The sequence below is a fragment of the Passer montanus genome, unplaced genomic scaffold, assembly GCF_014805655.1.
Source record: "Passer montanus isolate IOZ18808 unplaced genomic scaffold, ASM1480565v1 scaffold4, whole genome shotgun sequence".
NCBI lineage: Eukaryota > Metazoa > Chordata > Aves > Passeriformes > Passeridae > Passer > Passer montanus.
This window is the reverse complement of record NW_024368818.1, coordinates 18,032,927-18,055,164: the sequence shown is the minus strand read 5'-3', so window position 1 is coordinate 18,055,164 and position 22,238 is coordinate 18,032,927. Positions and strand designations below refer to the sequence as shown.

General features: G+C 40.5%; 1 protein-coding gene across 12 annotated transcripts in view; it reads right to left on the bottom strand.

Moving 5' to 3' along the window:
• TENM4 (teneurin transmembrane protein 4) overlaps positions 1-22,238 on the bottom strand; it is a 592,138-nt gene that overhangs the window by 337,604 nt on the left and 232,296 nt on the right. For all 12 annotated transcript variants that reach the window (XM_039718527.1, XM_039718526.1, XM_039718530.1 and 9 more), the window contains 2 exons: positions 5,092-5,380; positions 400-669 (listed from right to left, as the gene is read on the bottom strand). In XM_039718527.1, the coding sequence (XP_039574461.1) occupies positions 400-669; positions 5,092-5,314 (493 nt within the window). In that variant the 5' untranslated portion in view covers positions 5,315-5,380. The remainder of the gene's footprint in view (positions 1-399; positions 670-5,091; positions 5,381-22,238) is intronic.

Below are 22,238 nucleotides of genomic sequence, written 5' to 3'. Positions count from 1 at the left end.
TTACATAAATGAAGTGGCCCCTGTCAAGGAATCAGCAAGGAAGAGAAGAAAATTATCAGCCCAGAAAATCTGAGCAAAGATAAGAGTACCATCGGCCAGAGGAGGGGAGGTTTAAATGCCTTCCCTCTGAAAGGTTGCTGCAAAAAGCAGGGAGAGTATTACAGCTATTTAATGATCTCTGTCGCAGTGATAAATAAGTAGGAGCTTCTCCAGCAGTTCATTAACAAAGACTCTGTAGGACAGTAAAAAGGCCATGACTGGGGCTGTTAGAAGAGTGTTTTCATGGAGTCTGATAAAAAACCCCGTCACTAAACCTAAGGAAAATTAAGGTGGAGTAGTAGGAAGAGACATTCCTTATAGAACTCGAGGCTGGCACTTGCATGCATTGTCGCCACTTACCAGTTTCAGTATTCTCATGCTCCGTGTCAGTGAGGGTGAGGTTGGAGTTGGCCCGGCTTGACAAGCAGGAGCTGCGCCCAGACTTGGTGTTGCGTCCCCAGAGCCTCACTGGGTGCTCGGGTGACATGACCACATCTGCTTCCGTGTCAGCATCCGAGCCAGCGCTGATGGAGTAGCCGCAATGAGGCAGCCCGATGTCGGTCCGGTACAAAGCCCCGTGTGTGGGTGTCACATCTTCAAGTCCCAGCTCTCGCAAAGAGAAGTTGGCTCCTGCGAGAAAAACGCACCAGCCGAGTTATTCTTTAATAGGCGACGGTGCCATGTAGGACAAGTCAAGAGCTGAAGTGTTCATCCTCTACCTTCATGTGGGGCACAGCAGCATCACAGTAACACACAGACCACCTTTCTTCTGTGGTCTTGCTCAGTGTGAGACCAAGAGACCACAGAATCATAGAATCATTAAGGTTTTAAGATCATCAAGTCCAACCATTACTCAGCACATCCAAGTCCACCACAAGATAATATCTCTAAACATCTCATCTACACTTTTTTTTATAACAATTGAAGAGATGGTGATTCCTCCACTTCTTTAGGCAGCCTATTCCAATCCTTGACCACTCTTCCACTGAAGAAATTTTTCGCAATATTCAGTCTCAACCTCCCCTAGTGTCACTCGAGGCCATTTCCTGTTGTCCTATTGCTTGTTACTTGGGAGAAGACAACAGTCTCCACCTCACGACAACGTCTTTTCAAACATACCAAGACTGAAAAGAGGCTGGATTCCTGCTTCTGGAACCTGACAAAAACTCAGGGCATGTTCAATGAAATCATCAAGTTTGAAAGCAAAAGCATGTAGAAATGGTGCAATACTTTAGAAGAGGCAAAAAGTAATCTTCTTGTGAGAAAAGCAAAATGAGGCGTGCAATGATCAAAAGTCCTACCATACACCTGACAACTTCCCTTCAATAGGCAATTTGAGTGAGTTCTGCTCATTGAAATCCCTGAAATTACATACTGGGGATTTAAATTTCCTTTGGCGATTTCCCTTTCCCCATGCTGACCACTCACACCTTGACTCACATTTAGTTATTCATTCTGATAGGTCACAGCAGAGGTTATTTGGCTGCAAATAGATGCAATTGTTTAGCTGACTAAAAATATGACCTGAAAAGTGACTCTTGACTCCATGTCTAGTTACCCACAGAGCTTCAAAATCAGACTGAATTGATGTGAATAAGGCTTCAAATATTAGTACACTTTGTTTGGAAATTTCCACAAAGAGGCTGGTGAGAGCAATTTTAATCCACACTTATTTATTAATGCATGCATTTATTTTTCAACCCTGAATATCTTGAAAAGATTTTGGCCACCCATGAGTGCCTTTAGCTGCACAGTGCATTTATACAGCTCAATGCACCCCTGCTTCTCTTATGCTATGCCTTGGATGGATTAAAGAACTGAGCAGTTTGCAGCTCAGGCATATTTCAACAAGATAAATCTGAATGTACTATCTCCAGAAAATTTCAGGCACAAACCTTCCTTTGAACAATGAAGTTCATAACTACTCATTATTGAAATTTGTTCATCAAGACTGGATCTCAAGGTTGTATCCAAAGCTGAATTACCATTTTCTCCTTTCTCAAGACCCCACAGTTGTGTGGGTTTTCTCACATTCCTATTTGTTGATGTCAAATATCATATGGTAGAAAATGTGTATCCAACAGAAATAGTCAGTTTTCTACTTTTCCAGAGTATGGTTTCATACTTGTGGAAACATCCTAGCATGTCCTTGAACCCTGATGACTGGGGAAGGTCTCTCATATCAGAGAACACGTGCATCAGATGACAGGTGGCCAAAAGTAGATGCTATTTTACTACATTTTTTAATTCAGTTGGCTTTATTTCTTGCAGTGAACAGAGAAGAGATATCTGAATGCAAGATGAATAGTAGGACTGGACAACATTTTCGTTTATAGCTCAGAGAAGGAGCTGTTTGATGTCAGGAGAAAATTCTGGTTCAGCTGGTTACGGATCTGCAGATGACAACACTCCAACTGCATAAAGGATTAATGAACTTCACACCTTTTTATTTGACCAAACAAGATTAAAGCTTTCAGACAGAGTGGACAGAAGAGGTTGCTTGGGGCTCACACCTCTGTCTGACCCTTGCTTGGGAAGCACAGTGCAGACTTGTGGCCAAGTAATCCATTTAATATGTTTACAAAGTGGTTTGAGAAATTGCCCTCTACATTCTCATGGCATAAGGAAGCAAATAAACTCGACATAAGTTATAAATGCTAGGAAGCAGTATCTCCCTAGAGACCTTGCTCTTCTCTTCTAGTTTTGTCTTATGTGTAAGGCCATGGTTTTCTAAACCATCCCTTATGGAGTACTGAAAAATATCTTTTGGTTTTCCTTGTGTGTTTGAGTCACTGATGCCTAGTTCAACCTTTGCCTGAAAGAAGCCACACTCAGCATCATCAGGCACATCAATGTGCAGCATGACCGATGTTCTCCAGCAACAGCAGCTCATAAATTATGAAAAATGACTGCTACAATTAACTCAAAATCAAATTTATTTGCAATAAACAGCAGCAGATGCATTGATTTTCATATTCTATGCTCACTGTTGCCTTTTAAGCTGGAAGAACTCAAGTCAATAAAAGGAGGATAATAAATATCCAAGACTTTTTAATTCAGATCTGGTCTATTTTCTCCTGTGCTGACTTGCACATTTGCTGACACTCACTCTAGCTAAAACCATTTAAATGCTGACTTGTTTATTTACTGAATTTATTTGGTCAATTTGAAATGTTTCCCTCCTCTGCTTTCCAAACCAATGCAGGAGAGAAATTCACTTTGCCTTGTTGATGTCAAGCAGGCTAATAAGGCTTGGTTTCAGTTGGCCTGAAGCCAAGCAACATCACAAAGAGAGGTCCATTCATGGCTTACTGCCAGTGGAAAATGTGGCACAGAAAGTCTGGGATAATTGTTAACACTCTTCAGACCAATTTTAGAACCCTCAGGATAAACTGGGAGAAAGCTTTAAGTTGAGCCATTTGTGACAGTTATATCAGAAACAGAACCGGTGCTCTGACGTGGTTAATCTTAACTTTTCAATGAATATCAGCTACTTTGACCAATCATTTTTACTATTTCTCAGTACCTTCAAAATTTTCCTAGGGAAGCATGAGCTTTTATAGAAAATTTACACTCCCTGTCATCAGACTGGATTTTCAAGAAAAGTAATCCTTTGTGGACTTCTTAAGAGAAGTCCACAGATCTGCATGGCCTCATGGACCTCCAAGTTGAAAACCGGTGACCTAGACTAATTCACATCTATCCTGCGTGGTGAATATATTGTATGAAGTAAGCAAATGCAATGACCTAAAAAGTTTCCTTTTCTTTGTAATGCCATACATTCCTTAGAGGGGATAAAGTACTTCAGAGTTGCTAAGAGGGAAACTGCTTTCATGATGTCACAGTGTTACTTACATCAACTATTGGCCCTTTTGTTGATTATTGCCTTTTGCACCTAGTCTGAAACTCAAACAACAAAGCCATATGCATGAAGGTACCTCAACAAATAATTTTGCTTGTGTGTGCCTTGAAAATGAGTCTTGCACCAAAACCACATGTGCATGATTTTTGAGGAGAAATCAAGCAGCCCCCAAATTTAATGAGTGGAATTATATGCATTCCTTTTGGGGAATCATCTTCTCTAAATTGCAGAGGATGTGCTAAGAGTACTCTGGGTTGGCTAGTTTATGTCCATTTTCTGGAATGCTGCCTACTCTATTTGATTCACTTTACCATTTTATGATTTTCTTGATGGACTTCTAAAACCAATTTATGTGAAGTCCTGGTCAGAATCTGAACTACATCTCCGCAGAAAAATGAAGATTGGTCTTATAGCAGGGAACAGAAATCTGCCTCATACAGGCAATAACAGGAGTGAAAACTGTAACTGCCCTGACTTCGGGGTATCTGGAATCTCTGCTAGAACTGTGGAGTCTGTGGTGACTCTTGAAACTCCACATCTTCACAGATATGGGGACTCAGATTATTAAATGGGCTTCTGTAAGTCCTAAAGAGGTTCCTTACTCCTGTAACATTGAAGCATGCCCCCAAGGCAAAACTAAAGCCTGCAGGCCATGTACAATGCCAAGGGGGGCCATTCATCTGGACCTCAGTTGTCTCCTTTCTTACAGGGTTCTTGGGTTTTGCTGCAGACCAGATAGACAATGTGGACAGTGACAAATCTCCACTTGTTGCCTCCTGCCTCAGCATCCTCACTGACTTCCTTCATGACAGAGCAGACATGTGACACAGTTCCTGAGCAGGCAAGAACATTCCATGCCACGTCAGTACCATTCGGCATGTGCACGGAGGGTTCTAGTCTCATGGTGGGAAGTGGCAAAGTGCTGCTGCAGACAGAAAGACTAAGACATAGAAAATGTGTCTCAGTAAGTGCTAATGAACATGGGATAGGAGTACACCACTTAAGGACACTGGGCTGCACACAGTGTCTTGTGCAATACAGTGAAGGTGATCTCTGCTGCTCTCTTTAAATCTCTCTCTCACATCTTGCTTTTGGCCTCAGAATCTTTCAAAGGTAGCCTCCCACCCAGCTCTGGCTCTCAGCTGATTTCCTCATGCTGCTTATAGCTGCATCTGCTGAGAAGCACCCACCGGCTCGGCAGAATTCATCAGCCTCCTGGTGCACCATGTCTTTGACCCGATTGCTGTAGGTCAGCCTGGAGTCTTGGTCATAAGCCTTCAGGGTCTCGCTGGAGCTGTAGGACTTCTGGGGTGCCTTGCTGTCCTCACTCTCGGCTGAAGAGCTGGTGTAGCGGCGCTCAGTGTCGCGGCGCCGAGTCAGAGATCGATACGGCTTCCTTTCTTTTACATCCATGGCACCCTTGTCTGAGTATTCAACATTAAAATAATGACGTCTGTGTGGCAGTCAGATTGGAATAACCTGAAAGAGAAAATTAAAAAATGTCATGCCTTTGGGCACTCAATGGCTAATTTGCCTTCTTTATACATTCTTACACTGCAGAAAAGGGATGTTACTTAATGGATTGCAGAAAAACCCTCTTAGAACAATTACCAATAAAAAAAGTCTCAATTATGTGTGACTCATTTAATAATTGCCACTGCTAACAGGATACATATATGCAGCAACCTGCATCTGTCTGAACTAGGCATACACTTGGGAATTTGAAACTGATTGTGATATTGTGTGTCTTCTTTCAATAGGAAGTGATTCAGACACCTTGAGGAGGCATGTATTCATCAGTCACCTAATCTCTGGGAAATCAGGTAATGCTGAAATGTCTCTATTTGGGCAACTGGAGGGCTTTGGAAAAATGCTGTCCTGTGGTTTTAAAATTATTTCCACAGATCATGAGGTTAGAATGTATGAACAAAAGACAGAGATGGTATAAAAAGGCAAGTGGGAAGGGAGAGGGAGAAAGGAAGAATGAAGGAGTGAGATGTAGATGGAAATTGCATAAAAGTGTCTTCCTTTTTAGAGGGCTCATCTTTACTCAGCTGGAAATATATTAGACCTTAAGCAGAGCTGAGAAAGTGTAAATAAATGATAGTGTTCTGCTTCATGTAACAACATGGCCTGGGATTCATTTCTGTGGAAAAACCAATGTATATATGCACTGCAATACAAGCATACATATCTGCACACAGAGAAAACAGATATCAGAAATAAAACATATTAAAAGTATTTTTGTCAAAATGACTAATAAATGGTATTTTTACTTCAAGTTTATTAAATGTGACAGAAAACACAGAAAAAATAAAGGCAATTACTTGCATCAAGATGGAAAAACATGATTTTTAATATCTGAACTTGTTTATGAGGAAAAATAATGATAAAATACACAAACCAAACATGGGAAATCTGTTATTATGAGCTGAGCTTCTCAGAAACTGATTCCTCCTGACTGCTAAAGAACAGAAGTTGATTTTCTAAATGCCACCCCAGGATATTGTTGTTTACCATCAGCATTTAAAAACAGAAAGCTAAAGTTTCGGAAAGAACCTATCAGTTCTTGGTCTTTTTCACAGCAAATACATATGGAAATATAAGGCAAGAACTGAATCACATTCAGTTGGCATTTCTTTCTTGAGAAGCTAAACCCTGAATGTACTAATGAAATCTTATTCGTCCATGACTCAGATCCCAGCCTTGCTTCAGATGCTGTGTCCTGGATTTCAGAGAATCATAGAATCCTAGAATGGTTTGGGTTGAAAGGAACCTTGAAGATCATTTAGTTCCAACCCCCTGCCATGGGCAGGGACAGCTTCCACTAGACCAGGTTGCTCAAAGCCCCATCCAGCCTGGCCTTGAAAACTGCCAGGGATGGGGAAGCCACAGCTTCTCTGGGCAACCTGTGACAGTGTCTCATCACCCTCATAGGGAAAAATTTGTTCCTAATACCTAATCTACACCTGCCCTCACACTGCTATGGTGCAGTAGTTGAGGATGGATGTGCTGTGAGCTTTGTAGGTCAGTTTAAAGGGATGTGGTGTAATCTAGCATTTATGGGTTTTAAAACTGAGGAGTTTTAAACTAAGGACGTGTGAAGGATGGAAGACCCCTAGCACAGGCTCTGATAACCTACAAATCCTAATAGAAATGCTGAAGTCTGAAGACAACACTTTATTATTAATTTCTTGATTGAAAAGTTGTCTGGCACAAGCACAACTAAAAAAAATACTGTTGAAGACAGACTGCAGGAGGAAGCAAGAACGACAGGAACGCTGTGAGGTAAACTGGCAGCTGGGCAAAGAAGAAGCAGTGTTACACTCTTGGGACTCTTGTGGGGCTAAACCATGGCACGCTCCTATTTCTGCAATTCTGATTGTGCTAAAACTGCTAAAGGGTTTTGTCCCTTTAACTTCCAAAACCAACTTTGCAATGACAGACCCCAAATCCAACACCTTGTATGGATTCTGTAGCATTCTTCCTGGGAATTAAGGCACTATTATAATAAAAAAATAAAATAAAATTTAAAAAAATTAATTGTCTCCAGTCTATTCCAGAGACAGTGGCAGACCAAGTTCATACATTCTGTTTGTCAGCAAAATCCATAGAAACTATTGAACACTTAGGGAGGGAGAGCGGAAAGGAGAGTGTCTTTAACTAGCTTTACCTAAGTCATCCACAGAGATTTGGGCACCACTTTGTCTTCAAACATGTTTTTAAACCCACCAAACTCTTTGACTTAAATTCATTCAGGTAAATGCAATACAGTGAATGCAAATGGGATTACTCACCAGCCAAAACCGACATGTTAAATGTATTGCAGAGTAAGGGTAAAAAACGAAGGCCTGCATGTAGAAGCAATAGTGAAGGAGATGGCATTGTACTATAGAACAATGGCAGCATGCAAGAGATCTACAAAATATTGGGAGATTTTTTTTTTTGCTTTGAATCAAACATATTGGTGCTTTCACACCAGAAAAAAATAAAATAAATAGAGCATCTGATTGCCTTTCGGTGCACTGCCATCTCCCCTTTTTTTAAAAAGGCTTTTTTTGGCTTGAAAAATTGTGACTTTTTTTACACCTGGTATTGAATCTGTTTGTCTCCTTTATAGCATCTCTGTTTGAAAACTTTAGAAGGAGCAGGCTTGTTATAGTTTTGAATATAACACCTTAAAACAGGCTCCTTCACAAAAGCCCAGTGCTGAGAGCTGCTAATGAACACTGAAATTGTGGTTTATTATTATGGGGGATGAAGAAAGCAGATTGTGAATGAGAAGTGGTTACTCTCTTAGAAAGAAACGAGGAAAGGTGGCTTCTGTCTGCTCCTGAGCACTGTAGCAATTCCTGTCTAGGGCTGGTCCTTTAAAAACCCTCTAGCAGGAGAGTAACATGTGCCAAGGAAGCCTTTTTACACTGCTAGAGCCACAAGGTACAAACAGGGTCTGTAATTACCATTAGTAACCTTGCAACTTAGGAAATGACAAAAAAAAAAAAAAAAAAAAGAGAGGAAATTGACTGAATTCCCACCAGATGAAGGGTTTTCTTTTTGTAAGGAAAGGTGCTGAAAAACTGAAAATTCTCCTACAGTTCATCAAAAATAGCCCTGTAAATTTGCACCATCCATATGCACATTCCTCTGCAACAGTGTTCCTATTCCCTACTCATTCATGTCTTTATAAATTTAACTCTTCTCAACTTTTTATTTCTTGCTCCCTCACAACTTGCATTGACTTTCCAAATAGAAAGGTTACCTCCATAAAATATAATGAAGATTTTTTTTAAGCTATTTTAAAAGACTGAACTGTTGCATTTACCTGACTTAAGTAAGTTTCCAGCACTTCTCCATGGACATTCAGTTCTTGTCATCTCAGTTTTATGGTCCAATTCCCAGATGGTTTAGATACCTTACTTTCAATAGAGTTGTGTTGTCAGAGTTTGCCTCATAGCTTTTCTGTGGTGGATTATTATTTTTTATCTGCTTCTCCTTGTGTCTAGATTTTACTTCTGCTACAATTTCATCTTTGCCATCAACACCTCACATTTTTCCTGACTTCTCTGGCACATGACAAACACAAAGAATCACACTCGTCTCAGTTACATACTCAACCACCAGTTTCTTTCCGTCTTTAGCTCATGATTGCTCCTCATAATTTTAAAAGCTTCCATAAACTTGCTGGATTGAATGTAAGAAACCAGGCTTTCTAATATGGACCTTTCCATCTCTGTGTTCATTTTGCCTCTATAACAGCACAAAACCCTTCTGCTCTGAATCATTTATATTTGGAAAGGGCTTTCTTGTCCTATAATGCAGTGTTTCTACTTCTGTTTGTTTCTTTCATCATACTGCTGTCTGCATAATATATAAAATTTCACCTTTTTTTCCTTTTTTTAATTTTTACTTTGAGATCAATTAGCTGCAATAGCCATTCCTATTTTTGGCAGCCCTCTATGTATGGGGTCCAATCCCAGCTGGACTGCAAACCGGTCTGGAGTACAGCTTACAACAGAAGCATCCTTCTGTCTTTACTTATTCTACTCAGAAAAATCTCACTGACCCCAGAAAGGGTTACTTAGAAGTAAAAGACTGTAAAATCAGATTCCTTGATATAGTTATATTTTTTAGAAGTTTGGGACTGTTCTCATATCCCTGCATACATGTCAGGCAGTGGAGCAAAAAAATCAGCTTTCTGGTTCTGGTGCAGTAGTGCAGCAAACTACTTTATTTTGCTTTTGCTTTGGTTGGCTCCCAAACAATCCTTTTTATGACGTTTTGTCCTTTATATCTCTCCTCCTCGTTCTCAGTTCTGTTGGTTTTTGTTGCTCTTTGGAGCTTTGATTAACCACACCGGCTTTGTGCTGCAGAATCGCACTCAATGAATAGCAAAGGGTATGATTTATTTTCTGAGTCACTGCTCAAAAGAGAAACTTGCATCAATCAAAAAAGCAGACAAGGGAGTGTGACAGCACAAAGCGATATGCTGGGAGGCGCTTATAGCAAAAAGGACAGGTGGTCTTTGATAGCTGACTTACATTGCAGGTCACTAATCACAGAGATTAGCAGCAAGGTGATAGACAGCGCCTGTTCTGGGAGGCAGCATGTCATATCATCCAATTTTCTGTCAAAATGTGAGGGTTTAAACAGTACAGATAGCTTTATGTACTTCCCATATAGTTATGGCAACAGGGTGATGAGAAAGCTGGAAGAGTGAAATATCTTGTCTGCAAGAAAATGTGAGCATGAGCTCTGGTGGGTTGATTCCACCTCCACCTTTGTGCTGAAGGAAGCAAAAGGACTACTTTTCACTTCTCATTTGTTTTCCTCTGCAAAACTGCCTATGCAGAAATGGCATTATTTTACTTGGTAAGCTGTGCTTTTTGTCTTCTTGAACTCAATCTCATTTCACTGCTTAGGGCAATATTTTTCCCTATTTTTTATTGCTGCTGCCCCTTGTAGAATGAGCACAGCCATAGGATGCTGAGCAGCAAGCTTAATTTTATATTCCCTCCTTTAGGCTCCAAAATTTGAATCATTAATTAAGACCTAAAGCTGGTAAGTAGTGAGCAAATATCCTTTCTTTCACTTTATAGAGGAAGAGATGAGCCACAGGAAGTCAAAGGGAATTGCTTAAGGTGGTACAAGAAGAAAACAACACAACTGAGGGCAGCAACAAGATTTCCAAGGCTGAGTCTGATACTGGGCCCTGGATTTTTTGAGAACCAAGTCACAGAAGCATAGTAGAATAATTAATTTAAAAAAAACTGTGGCAAATACATGCCTGAAATCTTTGTTGGATAACAGTAGCATGAACCTCAGGTATTATTAACAAGATGCTCTTTCATGTTCAGCAATGTGCTTCAGTCAGAAGGACTGTGGAGCATGGACAATTGCAGCTGTATCCGACCTATGAAATCCCATAATGAGTGATGAAAACCCCACTCAGAGTCAAAAGGGAGACAGATTTTCACCTTGTATGTGAATCTTCTCAAAGACACCAACAGTTACTGGGGACAAATCAGCAATGTCATCTGGGAAACTAGCTCCAACTCAGGATCCTAAACTGCAACCAAAGAAGTTGTGAGTTCAGATGATTAAATGACCTTGTGTCTTTGATTATTAATATCCTACACCAAATTAAGTCATCACCTGGTATTTTACATCATATTTGGAAGAAGACAGTCCACTGTGACAGTCCTACCACTTCCCTGAGAATGCAAATGCCTTGTTCAAGTCTTCTTATTGTGATTTCATAGGCTCATGGAAAGACTTGGGTTGGAGGGAACTTAAAAGATCTAACCTCACTGCTACAGGCAGGGATGCTATGCACTAGTTCAGGTTGTCTAGAGCCCCATTCAACCTGACCTTGAAAAAACTGACCTTTACACAAAATACTGAACATGAGAAATATTATTTGGTCATTTTTATTTGTCACAAATTGTCTCAGATATTGCCTCCCATTCTACCTCATCTAAAGCACAAACCTGGCATAAATGTAGTGGTGAATGTTCTTTCTGATGCACTCAGCAAATACATCAGCATGTACTCAGGGGTTACTCAAATCAAATTTGTATTGCCTGGTGATCAGAGTCAGCAATGATCTGATCTTAGCAAATACACTACTGTGACTTAAACAGTGTGATGCCATTTACCATGTTTCTGGGAGATTCTTCTATAACATAAAGGATTCCTGTGTTTTTTATTAAACCTTTAGCATCAGATTTATAACAGAGGCTCAAATCCCATGAGATCTCCATAGGAAATAAATTAAGCTATAGGTCTAACATCCTCTCACATTTTTGGCAAAGACCTAGGAAAGAAGCAGGCACAAGAGAGGAGGAGAATGAAGAGTTGAATTAATACTGCTTGGCTTCAATCCAGTACTCAAAGAAAGTAACAAAACCTCCCTTTTCTGGTCTCAACTATTAAGCCTTTCTTCTACTGGTAAGATATTTGCTAGACAGTTGGTAATGCCTTGTCCAAAAGATGTGGTTTGTGACCTCTTCATGAATAAATTTAAAATTGCATTAAGCTGGAGGCCCAGGAAAGCTTGAAACAGTAGTGGTAGGAAAACATGGAGGAGGCTGGAATGCAATTATCTCAATTATTTCAGGTTTGCAACTCCCTAAGTCTTCTGTCATGGGCTGGAACATTTAACCTGTTTTAGTGGCAGATTTTAGGGCCTGAAGTTAAAAATTCTTTTGAATCACTTTTGACAAGTATAAGCAGTCTGCAGTTGCAGTCATCAGAACCCTACTCTGGCTTACGCCAAAATGGAAATTACTTTGGAAAAAATCTTACTTTTATACTGAAATTCTGATTATGAGTCTATTAGCCATTCTTGGATGAAGTGGGTTTTCTTCAGAACCTCAATTTAATTGAGAGTGCATAATGGTATTTAAATAATAAATGCTGAAAGATACAGCCTGACCATGTACACTCTTTTATGATCAGCCTACAAATTTTTCGTAACTGTCTTTGTCAGACTCTAGGTCTGGGTGTATGATGTACCACACATCCAAACCCCATGTGAAACCAGCACATTTACCAGTAAATCTCAAGAGTCACAAAGAACTGGTGACATTAAAGGTTGATAGTCACTGAAACTATTCCCATTCTTTCTCCATCACCCACATTTTGCTAATTTGGGCTCTTACCTGGGATACAGGAAGCTAAAATTTATGTCCTGAGTCAGGACGAAGTTTTGAATGTGTCTCAAGCCTCCTAGGTGAAAGCCCTTGGCATAGCCTTTCTCAATCTGTTTGGGAGAATTTTTCCCTTTTTTTCCAGAAGAGAAGAACATAGCCTGGGGGTTTGGTTTTTGCTTGTTTGTTTTTAAACAACAGAAAAAAATCTATAATTTCTAGTCACAGAACTGAGGAATGGATTCTATGACAGCAAGCAAGATGTCTTTGTGTCGGAAGGGACCTTAAAGATCACCTATATTTAATTCCCTGCTGTGGACAGGGACATCTTTCTCTAGACCAGGTTACTCAAAACCCTTTCCAACCTGTCTATGAGCACTTCCAGGGATGGGGCACCCACACTTCTCCTGGGCACCCTATGCCAGTGTCTTATCTCTTAGACAGTAAGAAAAAGCTGGTACAGGACTCACTCAGGGTGTTAAGCCTTATACCCACTCCTGGATAAGCTCTGTGTCTAATTCTCAGTGTTCTGTTGTGGCCTACAGGAAGCCTTTGTAATTAAATTGTGACTCAAATGAAAACGTAACAACAATCCCAAGACAGTTCCCATGCACACCTTATGCCATTCAATCTTTTTATTACACAATTAGGTAAGTAAGTTCCCGCGCTTAGATACACTATCTCTGTATCTCTACTTCCCTGTCAATAAATTGAACAAGGAAAATATCCATCTTTATTATCCCCGTATGGATTGGATGAAGTCAATTCCAGAAGGAATTGAAGGGAAGAGAAGAAGGGAATAGTTGTTGTGAACAGTGATTTAGGAATCAAGGTTGGTCTTTCCCTTCTATCCACTTCAGCAAATTTCTCTGCAGTAACACTGGGTGTGACAGTCCCTCATGAACCTGTCCTCTCAGAGTTTGCCTAACCCCATTTGACTCTTAAATACTTTTGGCCTTTCACCACATCCTGTGTGCAGCGCCCCAGTGTGACTGTGTGTGGTGTGAAGAAGTACTTTTCCCATTTGAAATAATTGTTTATGGTTTTCTTCATGGGAATATTGATGAGCCCTCAGCATTTTCCATAAGAAAAGAGGCCTTGAACTCATATCCCCTCTCAGATGTGTCTTTCTGCTATTACACACTATTTCTGAAAAGAGCTGAATGGAGGCTGGGACTCTTTTGGGAAAGAAAGCATGTCTGCCTTTTCTGCCTGCAGCCACCACCCTGTATCCATATTCCTCAGTAAAGGTATCACATTGATGTGCACCTCCTGTTTGAAACAGAGTTCAGAGCATCCTCTGATCTACACCTTTCAGATGCAGCCTGGGGTTTGAGCAGCTTACAGGGTGACAGCTGGAATTGAAGGAGACCTGTAGCATAAAACTTGCAAGATCTGAATTTTTTCTCCTCTTTGTCATTGGCTTGATTGTGAAAACAATAGAAAAGTAATTTTGGACAGCACTGGCTTTCACTACTGTCATTGAATAGCAGGGAATGCCATAGGCTCAAATGAATATGGAGGAATATACTTAGAATTATGCTCAAAAAGTATTGCTAAGGACAGATGTCACGATAGGACATGAAAAAACATGATGCAAACACACTGCTGTTCTCATGGTAAAAGGGGAAGTTTATTTTCTGACTCTAATATTTATAGATTTCTAAAGGTGACAGTGTATTGGAGGGTGAAAGTGCCACCTCTCCAATGACACTGGACAAACCAACAGTCCATCAAATTTCTCTTCTTCTATAAAAGAATGTAAAACAATAACTTATTTACAGAAAGTGTGTGACAAGGTTTGTTACCAGCATGTAAACATCAGAAGGCTTAGAAAATCTTAAAAAATCAAAACAACAGACAGATTTCTTTTGTATCTGCCCATTTATTAAAACTAAATCTATAGACACTGTAGAACAATAAGACAAAAGACTTCCTGCAGCAGGGGGAAGTTCTTGCCTAATCAGGCAGGACACACAGAGTAGGGGAAAAGCATCCCCATCCCTCTTCTACAGGGAAAGGCAACTATCTTATGCAGTTACTTGAATTCATGTAAGTACCCCAGGAAACTCCTGCAGGATTAGTCACAAGGTAAGCCTGTACTTGTCTTACTACAGAATCGCATGTAAAAATGTCCTTGCTCTTGTCACATATGCTGTGGTACTGGGTAATCTCTCCTTGCTTTCCATTAGCAGGGGAAAAAACCAACCTGCTTTCTTGTTCTGATAAAATTCCCTAAGGGGTTGAACTTCAAACTAAGTTTATTAAAATATTAATTATCTGTAAAAAAATACTGCAAAGGCTCATGAATTGATTCATTTTAGGACTTCTCTGTGACATAATCAGAGTGCATTGAGAGATGCTGGGGATTGATTAATCAGTGTAACCCCTACTGTGTCCAGAGCTTCACTTTCAATAGCACAATAAGCTTAAGCAGTATGAAGTGTTATTTTCTTAAGTAAAATGTCTCTGGGAAAAAAAAAAGAGAGAGGTAAAAATAGTAAATTGGAAATAGGAAGTGTTTGGGGTTGTTTTCTGAAACAATAACAAGGAGGGGTATCACCTCTAGGACAAGGACTTACACCTGATTGCTTGGTTTTATCTTAGCACTGCATGTACGGTGATATGGAGAAAAGGCTCTAGGGAGACCTTATAGGACCTTCTAGAGCCTGAAAGGGCTACAAGTGAGCTAGAGAGGGTAATTTGACAAGGGCATGAAGTGATAGGACAAGGGGTAACGACTTCGGACAGACAGAGGGTAGGATTAGATTGGATAGAAGGAAGAAATTCTTCCCTGTGAGGGTGGTGAGACACGGGCACAGGTTGCCCAGAGAAGCTGTGGCTGCCCCATCCCTGGCAGTGTTCAAGGCCAGGCTGGGGCTTTGAGCAACCTGGTTTAGCAGCAGGTGTCCCTGCTTATTAGATGATCTTTAAGGTCCCTTTCAACTCAAATCCTTCATGATTCTATGATTCAATGACCTTCCAAAACAGACATCAATACACTCTTCCAGATGTACAAATGCCACTTGACTGAAAGGTGCATTAAGGAGGGATCTTATTAAGGTAATTATAACTGATACTGTAGTTCAGGTAAATAAATCAAACATTACATTTATTCTATTCTTGCAAAATGCTGCGCTCTTTTACTTGCCCAAAGCAACAGAGTAACAGTAGGGTTTATTTTCACTTTTCTTTTTTTTTTTTTAAAAACACATAGCAAAAACTCAGATTTCTCTCTGATTCAGCCTTCAAGGAAGTCCTTTTTCATCTCTCCAGTGGTACAGGCAGAACAGACAGATAAAAAGGAGCTGACCTGACCAAATAATGTAGGAAGCCAGTGGCACAGACTACACAAACCCCAGCTCCTGTTTGCACATCAGAAGCCTGTTTACTGGAGTTCTTATTCTGTGCCAGTAATAATGAAATTCAATCATCTTTCAGTTGATAAAATGCTAGATAAGAGATTAAGTGGTTTATCCAAGTCCAAACTAGAAAATAAATTCTGCATCGTTGGTATTAAGATCACTCGTTTAGTGACTAAGTGATGAATCTTCTGGTTTGCCACAGGAAAACATCTTGTATTTGACTTTCTATGGCAAAACAGAGCAACTTATTAAATCTTTCTTATAAGAACAAGTTTTGATAACATTCAACACAATTGGTTGAAAGGCCCACTCTTTTGCTGGAGAAAAGCTTTGCTGCTATGCTAAGGAATCCGTCTTAAAGAATATTCAGCAAAAAAGACATTGTGGGAAGAAAAGGAAAAAGCAGATGAAGGAGCCCGGGAGGGGAGAAAGCAATTGAAGATGTAAATGGCTCTTCTTAGTCATACCTTTAATGACTAGATAGACCAAAGATTAGAAGTAATTGAACTACCTCTCAGTCAACAAAAGATGCAAGTAGATTGCAAAACAGAGTGGGATTACATTAGTTTACACTAAACCAAGAGTAATTAGTGTTTGAGCAGTGCTTAAAAAGCAGAAAATGCTACATAAATGTTAATTATTACTATTTGTTTCAATAGATGCAACAAACACAATCTTTTATATGCCTTAGGAAGTAAAAGACAATAGAGCAAAACTCAGTAACAGCATCCATAACTTGGCTGAGACCTATCAGATCACACTTGGGAAAACACACGGAGCCTTATTCAGTGGCTGTCTCTGAATCCTGAGTGTTTCATGTGAGTCTTAGGTGTCTCTCTATCTCTGGAAAGCCTGTATGCTTGGAAATTATATAAAAACAACAAAACCTACCCAAAGCATGAATGTCGCCATCTCCACCAATGTCAAAGGAATAGACAATTTAAGAGATGGAGACCATGGGTTTCAACCATGGGTTTCAGTAGCAAGTAAACCATCTTCACTTTGGGCCATGCAACAGTTGCTGAGATTAAGAGATAGTTATGTCTACTGCTGAGAAGGAAGAGCCAGGCTCTGGGAAATGGTGCCAGTTTCTCTTATGTCCTGCTGTACCACTAATTTATTGTGTGCTCCTGGACAAGGCATTTAACCTTTTGGGCCCATTTTATGAGAAACAGATATAACCATTCTCCAGCTGTTTCACAGCCAAGTAGAAGGTCTTTTTTATGCTTTTAAGCATGCCATTTCAATAAATAATTTATGAGACATATCACTATTAAGAAGATGTCTGTGAGAGTCTGGGAGTCTAACAAGAAACTTATGAGGTGAGATCATACAATTTCAGGATGGATTCTGGGCTATAACATGCTAATGATTTGCAAAGATTATTAGGCTTGTTGGAATCACGGACATAAAAGAACCCTAAAGTAAAATGCTTATCTACTTTTTTGCAATAAATTTTCTACCAATTTCCTCCCTACCTTGGCAAACTTTTGCACAGAAGAGTGATAAATAGCAGAGGTCTAACCACTTTGTAAATTTAAAAAATCGCAAGGGATAATTCAATTACAAAAAGTAATTTGTATGAAAGAAATATTTTGCCAGGATATGAGCTAATAAAAACCTATATTTAAGCTCACAATTTCCAAGGCAGTATACAAATGTTAATTTATTAGCAATTATGTCTGTAAAGGAAGCAGTACAGATGGAGACAGAGGAGACAGTAACATCCTCAGTCATATGCTCCTGAAGCCAAATGTCTCATTGTACATATCATTGCCCAAGTGAAGCTGGATCAATGCTTGCATCTGTTGGATGCAGAAATCTGCAGGAAATCCAATTGCCAAGAATCCTTTAAACATAAGTTTGTTTTCACCGAAGTGCAGGCTCCTGGGTTTGAAAATGTCAACCTCAGTAGAGGAATGGTTCCCTGTTTCAATGTTTCTGATGACAAACCCTACTTGAGATGTTCCCTCCTGCTAGGGCTCAGCCACCCTGCTGCTTCCTGCCTCCCTGGAGATACTGATGCAGCTGTTCGTAAAACCACACCATAAGCAGATCAGGGAAATTGTCTGGAAATTAAAAGAAAAAGAGCCCTTATCTGCCAAATCCTTACCTTTTTATTTTTGTAGCCTACCCCAACTTTATTCAAGCGAGATTAATATCAATCTGGTTTTATAAGGCCATTTAACTATTAGATGCAAGGCCCAGGCAAGAGGAAATACAAAGGGGTAGGAAGGAAAACAGATTGAGATACTCTTTTTTATCATCTAAGCTGGCAGATGGAGCTGTTTCCACTTTAGGTCATGCATGCAATAACTTGTCTGACCTAAAAATCTGTATTTCCAACTCGTTTTCAAGCAATAGAACTGGAGGGTTCTAATAACAATTCTAGAACATATTTTCCAGCACTAGCCTCTACCATTCATGGGCAGATGTGCATTTTGTGACTCTGAGAGATAGTATTGCTTGACAAGAGAGCTGCTGCTGCTTCATGGAAGCTGCCTTGCCATGCTGAAACCCCAGGGGGTTTCAGGGGTTTCCATGTCCACAGCTCATCTATTCCTCCTCCTTGCTTACAGAGTAAAGTTTCTCTGCCCTTAACTGGAATTTCTGTTGAGACTTTATTCTCTCTTCCATATTTTTATTACACTGTTTTCAAGAAGAGCTATATCTAAAGGTATGCCACAAATCACTAGTTTTATCCCTTTATTTCTGACCAGTGAGGAGTGAATCTGTTGTGTCATCTCTTGACTGGCATTGAGTTTTACACCACCATGGTTTTTGTGAACTGTGCATCTGTTCCAAAGTCCTTTAAATTACTTAGAAGTATTTTCCATTCATTTCACTCAGGGAGTAAAATGGGGCTTTATAAGCTCAGCTCTCTGTACAAAACCTTTTAATGTTCACTTTTATGGCATGGGCTGCACAGCATCATATTTCAGTCTCCAAAAGTGTCAGCGCTGAGGACAAAAAGGAATGAAATTAAGAAATTGGAGTCTTTTGAAAATCTCCTTCTCAGGGTGAGCCAAAATGAAACTATGAAGAAACATGTAAGAGAGCACATAGGCAATTTTCTCAGATGCAACCTGTGACCTTGGGAGCTGCTGATTTGCCCCTATGGACCCTTGGGGGGCCTAGGTTTGATGGAACAGATTTTTCTCCAAAATTAGGCTCCTTTCTGACATAATAAGCATAGTGCCTGTTATGATTAAGGCATTTAAAAAATTTTCTTTCTATAATTATACGTAGCTGGGGTCTGGGGCAGTCCAGCGTTCAAGCTGTCAATAAACACGTTTAGTGCCGAGTTGGGTCATTAGGCTTACAAACAGGTTGAACCTAAACACTGGGGTTTTAAAGCTGATTTCTTGAGTAGGAAAAGAGATATTTATATTTTCATTTAGTTTGAGTGATACCAGCACCTGCCACTTGCTCTAAACAGAGCAGTTAACCCATAACTCCCTCTGTCAACTCCTGTTGATGAAAAGCAAAGCAGATAAATTAATGGCTCCCCTGAGAGGAGAGAACCAAGAAGGCTCATGTAAACAAACACCTCACAAAATAAAACTGTATTAATGGGATGGAAACGAAAGAGAAAATGCCTCTCACCATCCTTGATAGGCACAGCAGGCTGGAGGCAAACACTCACAATGAAGGTAAAGGTGGGGAACAACACCAGGCTCTTTGGGGCTCACTCAGCAGCTATTAGGGCAGATGGAAATATTTCAGTCCAGCTGACACCAGTGGCAGCTTTTTTGGAGCATCTGACATTGTAAATGTGACCCTTGCCCCTCTATGGACACAAGGTCCTCCTGCTGGGAGTTGCACCCTGCAAACAGTAATTAAAAGTGAAAAGAGGTGAAATATGTGTTTCTTTTAAAAATCTGGTTTGCTCTTAGGGAAATATAGAGGACAATCCATGCTCCTTGGCTTTTTCCCCAACCTGAGGGTGGGCTCAGTATCTTCAGCTGCCCTGTCTCAAATGTGCTGGCGGCATGGTGCTGTGACATAAACTGAAGAACATTCAAGTACATCCTCTGTGAAGGGATAATGTTAGGACACGTAAATAGCAGAGACTCATAGAATGGTTTGGGCTGGAAGGAGCCTTAAGATTATTTAGTTCCAGCCCCACTGCCATGGGTGGGGACACCTTCTACTGGAAGATGATAGGGATGGCAATCTTAAAAAAAGTCAAATGTGCAGGTCAGTTGATTGGGCCTTAGTCAGGGGATAAATCTAATTAAGAGAATTTTTTCCCTCCCATCTCTACGACCTTCCTCTCTCAAATATGTTTTTCCCCGTTTCCCTGAAATGGGAAATTGGATTTTAGTTTCTTTTCCTGCAACTGCTTTGGAGTGGTCCTGGGTACCACAAGGCTTGTGCAATTCACAGTCCTCCAAGGCAGAGGAATGTTTGCACAGACAAAAAAAATTAAAGCAAAGACCTCTTTCCTATTTCACCCTGGCTGGTCATCTTTAGCCATGCACATCTCCTTCCCTGAGATAATACTAGCACCTGTGTGACTTTCATCTGGCATGAAATGCTTGTGGAAATTAAAATAAATCAAAAGTATTTTTTGCAGACCAGGGATCCAATCAGGTTCCCACTGCTACATGGTGGGACTGGGTGTAGGGCAGCCAGAATCTGTTGCTGACCAAATTTACAGCCTAAGAAAGGATTTATAAAAGACAGTAATGCTGTGCTTAGGGTAAAGGCAGGTCCCACATCTGTGTCATCCTGCTGTTTGGTTTAGGATGGCAATATAATTCCAGTCTGCTCTGCATACCCAGAGGTTGCATCATCTAGACAGAGGGTGTGAAGATTTTTGCCAGACTGGAGGATTTTAAGTGCCTGGAAAGTGGAGAAGCCCATAGGTGAACTTTCTCAGCTAAGTTGAGCTTCTGTTAGGCTACAAATTGTAATTTGGTGAAGGATGTGTGTAAGGAGGAATGAGTACAGCATAAAAGCAAGGAGCTGCAAGTGGAATTCTTATTCACATGTGTTTTAACTCCTACCCTGGCATTGCTTATTGCCTGTATGTTGGCTTGGACCAACAAGCCAGGGAGTCAAACAATGTTTTCTGTATAATTATATGCTTAATGGAAAGAAGCAGAGGTCCCATGGCCTGGATTTGGAGACGACCGTTTCCTAAATAGTTGCATCTGAAGCAGAGCTGGGAAAGAACATGCCAAAGTCATGTGAGAAGGGACAGTGGAAGGGCACCATCCACAGAAGGAGCATGTGGTCCAGGGGCTATGCTCTGCAGCCAACTCTTAAATCAGTCAGTGCCTTCTTTGGCACTTTCTCAGATGGTAAATCAAGAGCAAGAAGTTGCACCAAGTGGTCATTGTGGCCTCCGAAGGAGAGGTAGCTGCAGCTCTGAAAGCACATGATATGAGTGATGCCAAAAACACAGTCCAGGAGAGTGACAAGAGGTGATGTGGCTGTACTTGTGGTGACATGGAGTATTTATCTTCCAGACTGGTTTTCCACATCACCCTTTCTTCTAGACGTTAATGGTCTTATGAGGGCAGCAGCAATAAATAAATGTACCTAACCTGGAGCCTCATTAATGTAAAGCCCAGCATTACATAACTATTTATTAACTTTGCATAAAGTGGGTTGGCACATGGATGGAAGCATGAGCCTCCTTCCACCTTCCATTCCACTGTCTCTGTTGTGACAAGGGCAGTAGAGCAGCTGGGCTTGAGCATATTTTAAGCTCCTGATTTTATGCTGCTGTGCAGAGCTGCTCTCAACATGAGGCCTCGGCATAAATGTAAAGGGAAGGGGTGATAGGATCACAGACAGGCACCGTCAAGATCCTGGCCCAAGGCAAACATGCCTGTGGCTTTCTTACTTCATGCTTTTCAGCTCAAATTAGCTTATCTGTGTCAGAGAGGGCAGCTGTTCCATGGGAGAAGGAGGAGGGAAGGTGTAGATCACGTATCTGACTCCAGAATTGTGAAAAATAAGTAAATGCAGCAGGCAAGGGACAGAGACCATGGCTGAGATCCCTACCTTGAGCCCAACACTTTCTCCCATGGGACAGTGGAAAGAGAAAAACTCCAGGGAAAATGCTTAAGTAGTGCATGACTTGTGTCAATGTTATTAACAGGCCTCTCTCTGTCCCTTCCTTAGCTGGTACCTCCCACCCTTTTTCTGCCCTGTGTTTATTATAAACTGGTATAAGAACTATAGCACATTTACAGTTGGTCCAGGGTTTTATACAGGCTAAGGCTGAAATTAAACCATTTCACTAAGACATAAGAAATGGTCTCAGTAATTTTTAAGTTTGGAAACAAATCTATATAAACTTAACACACC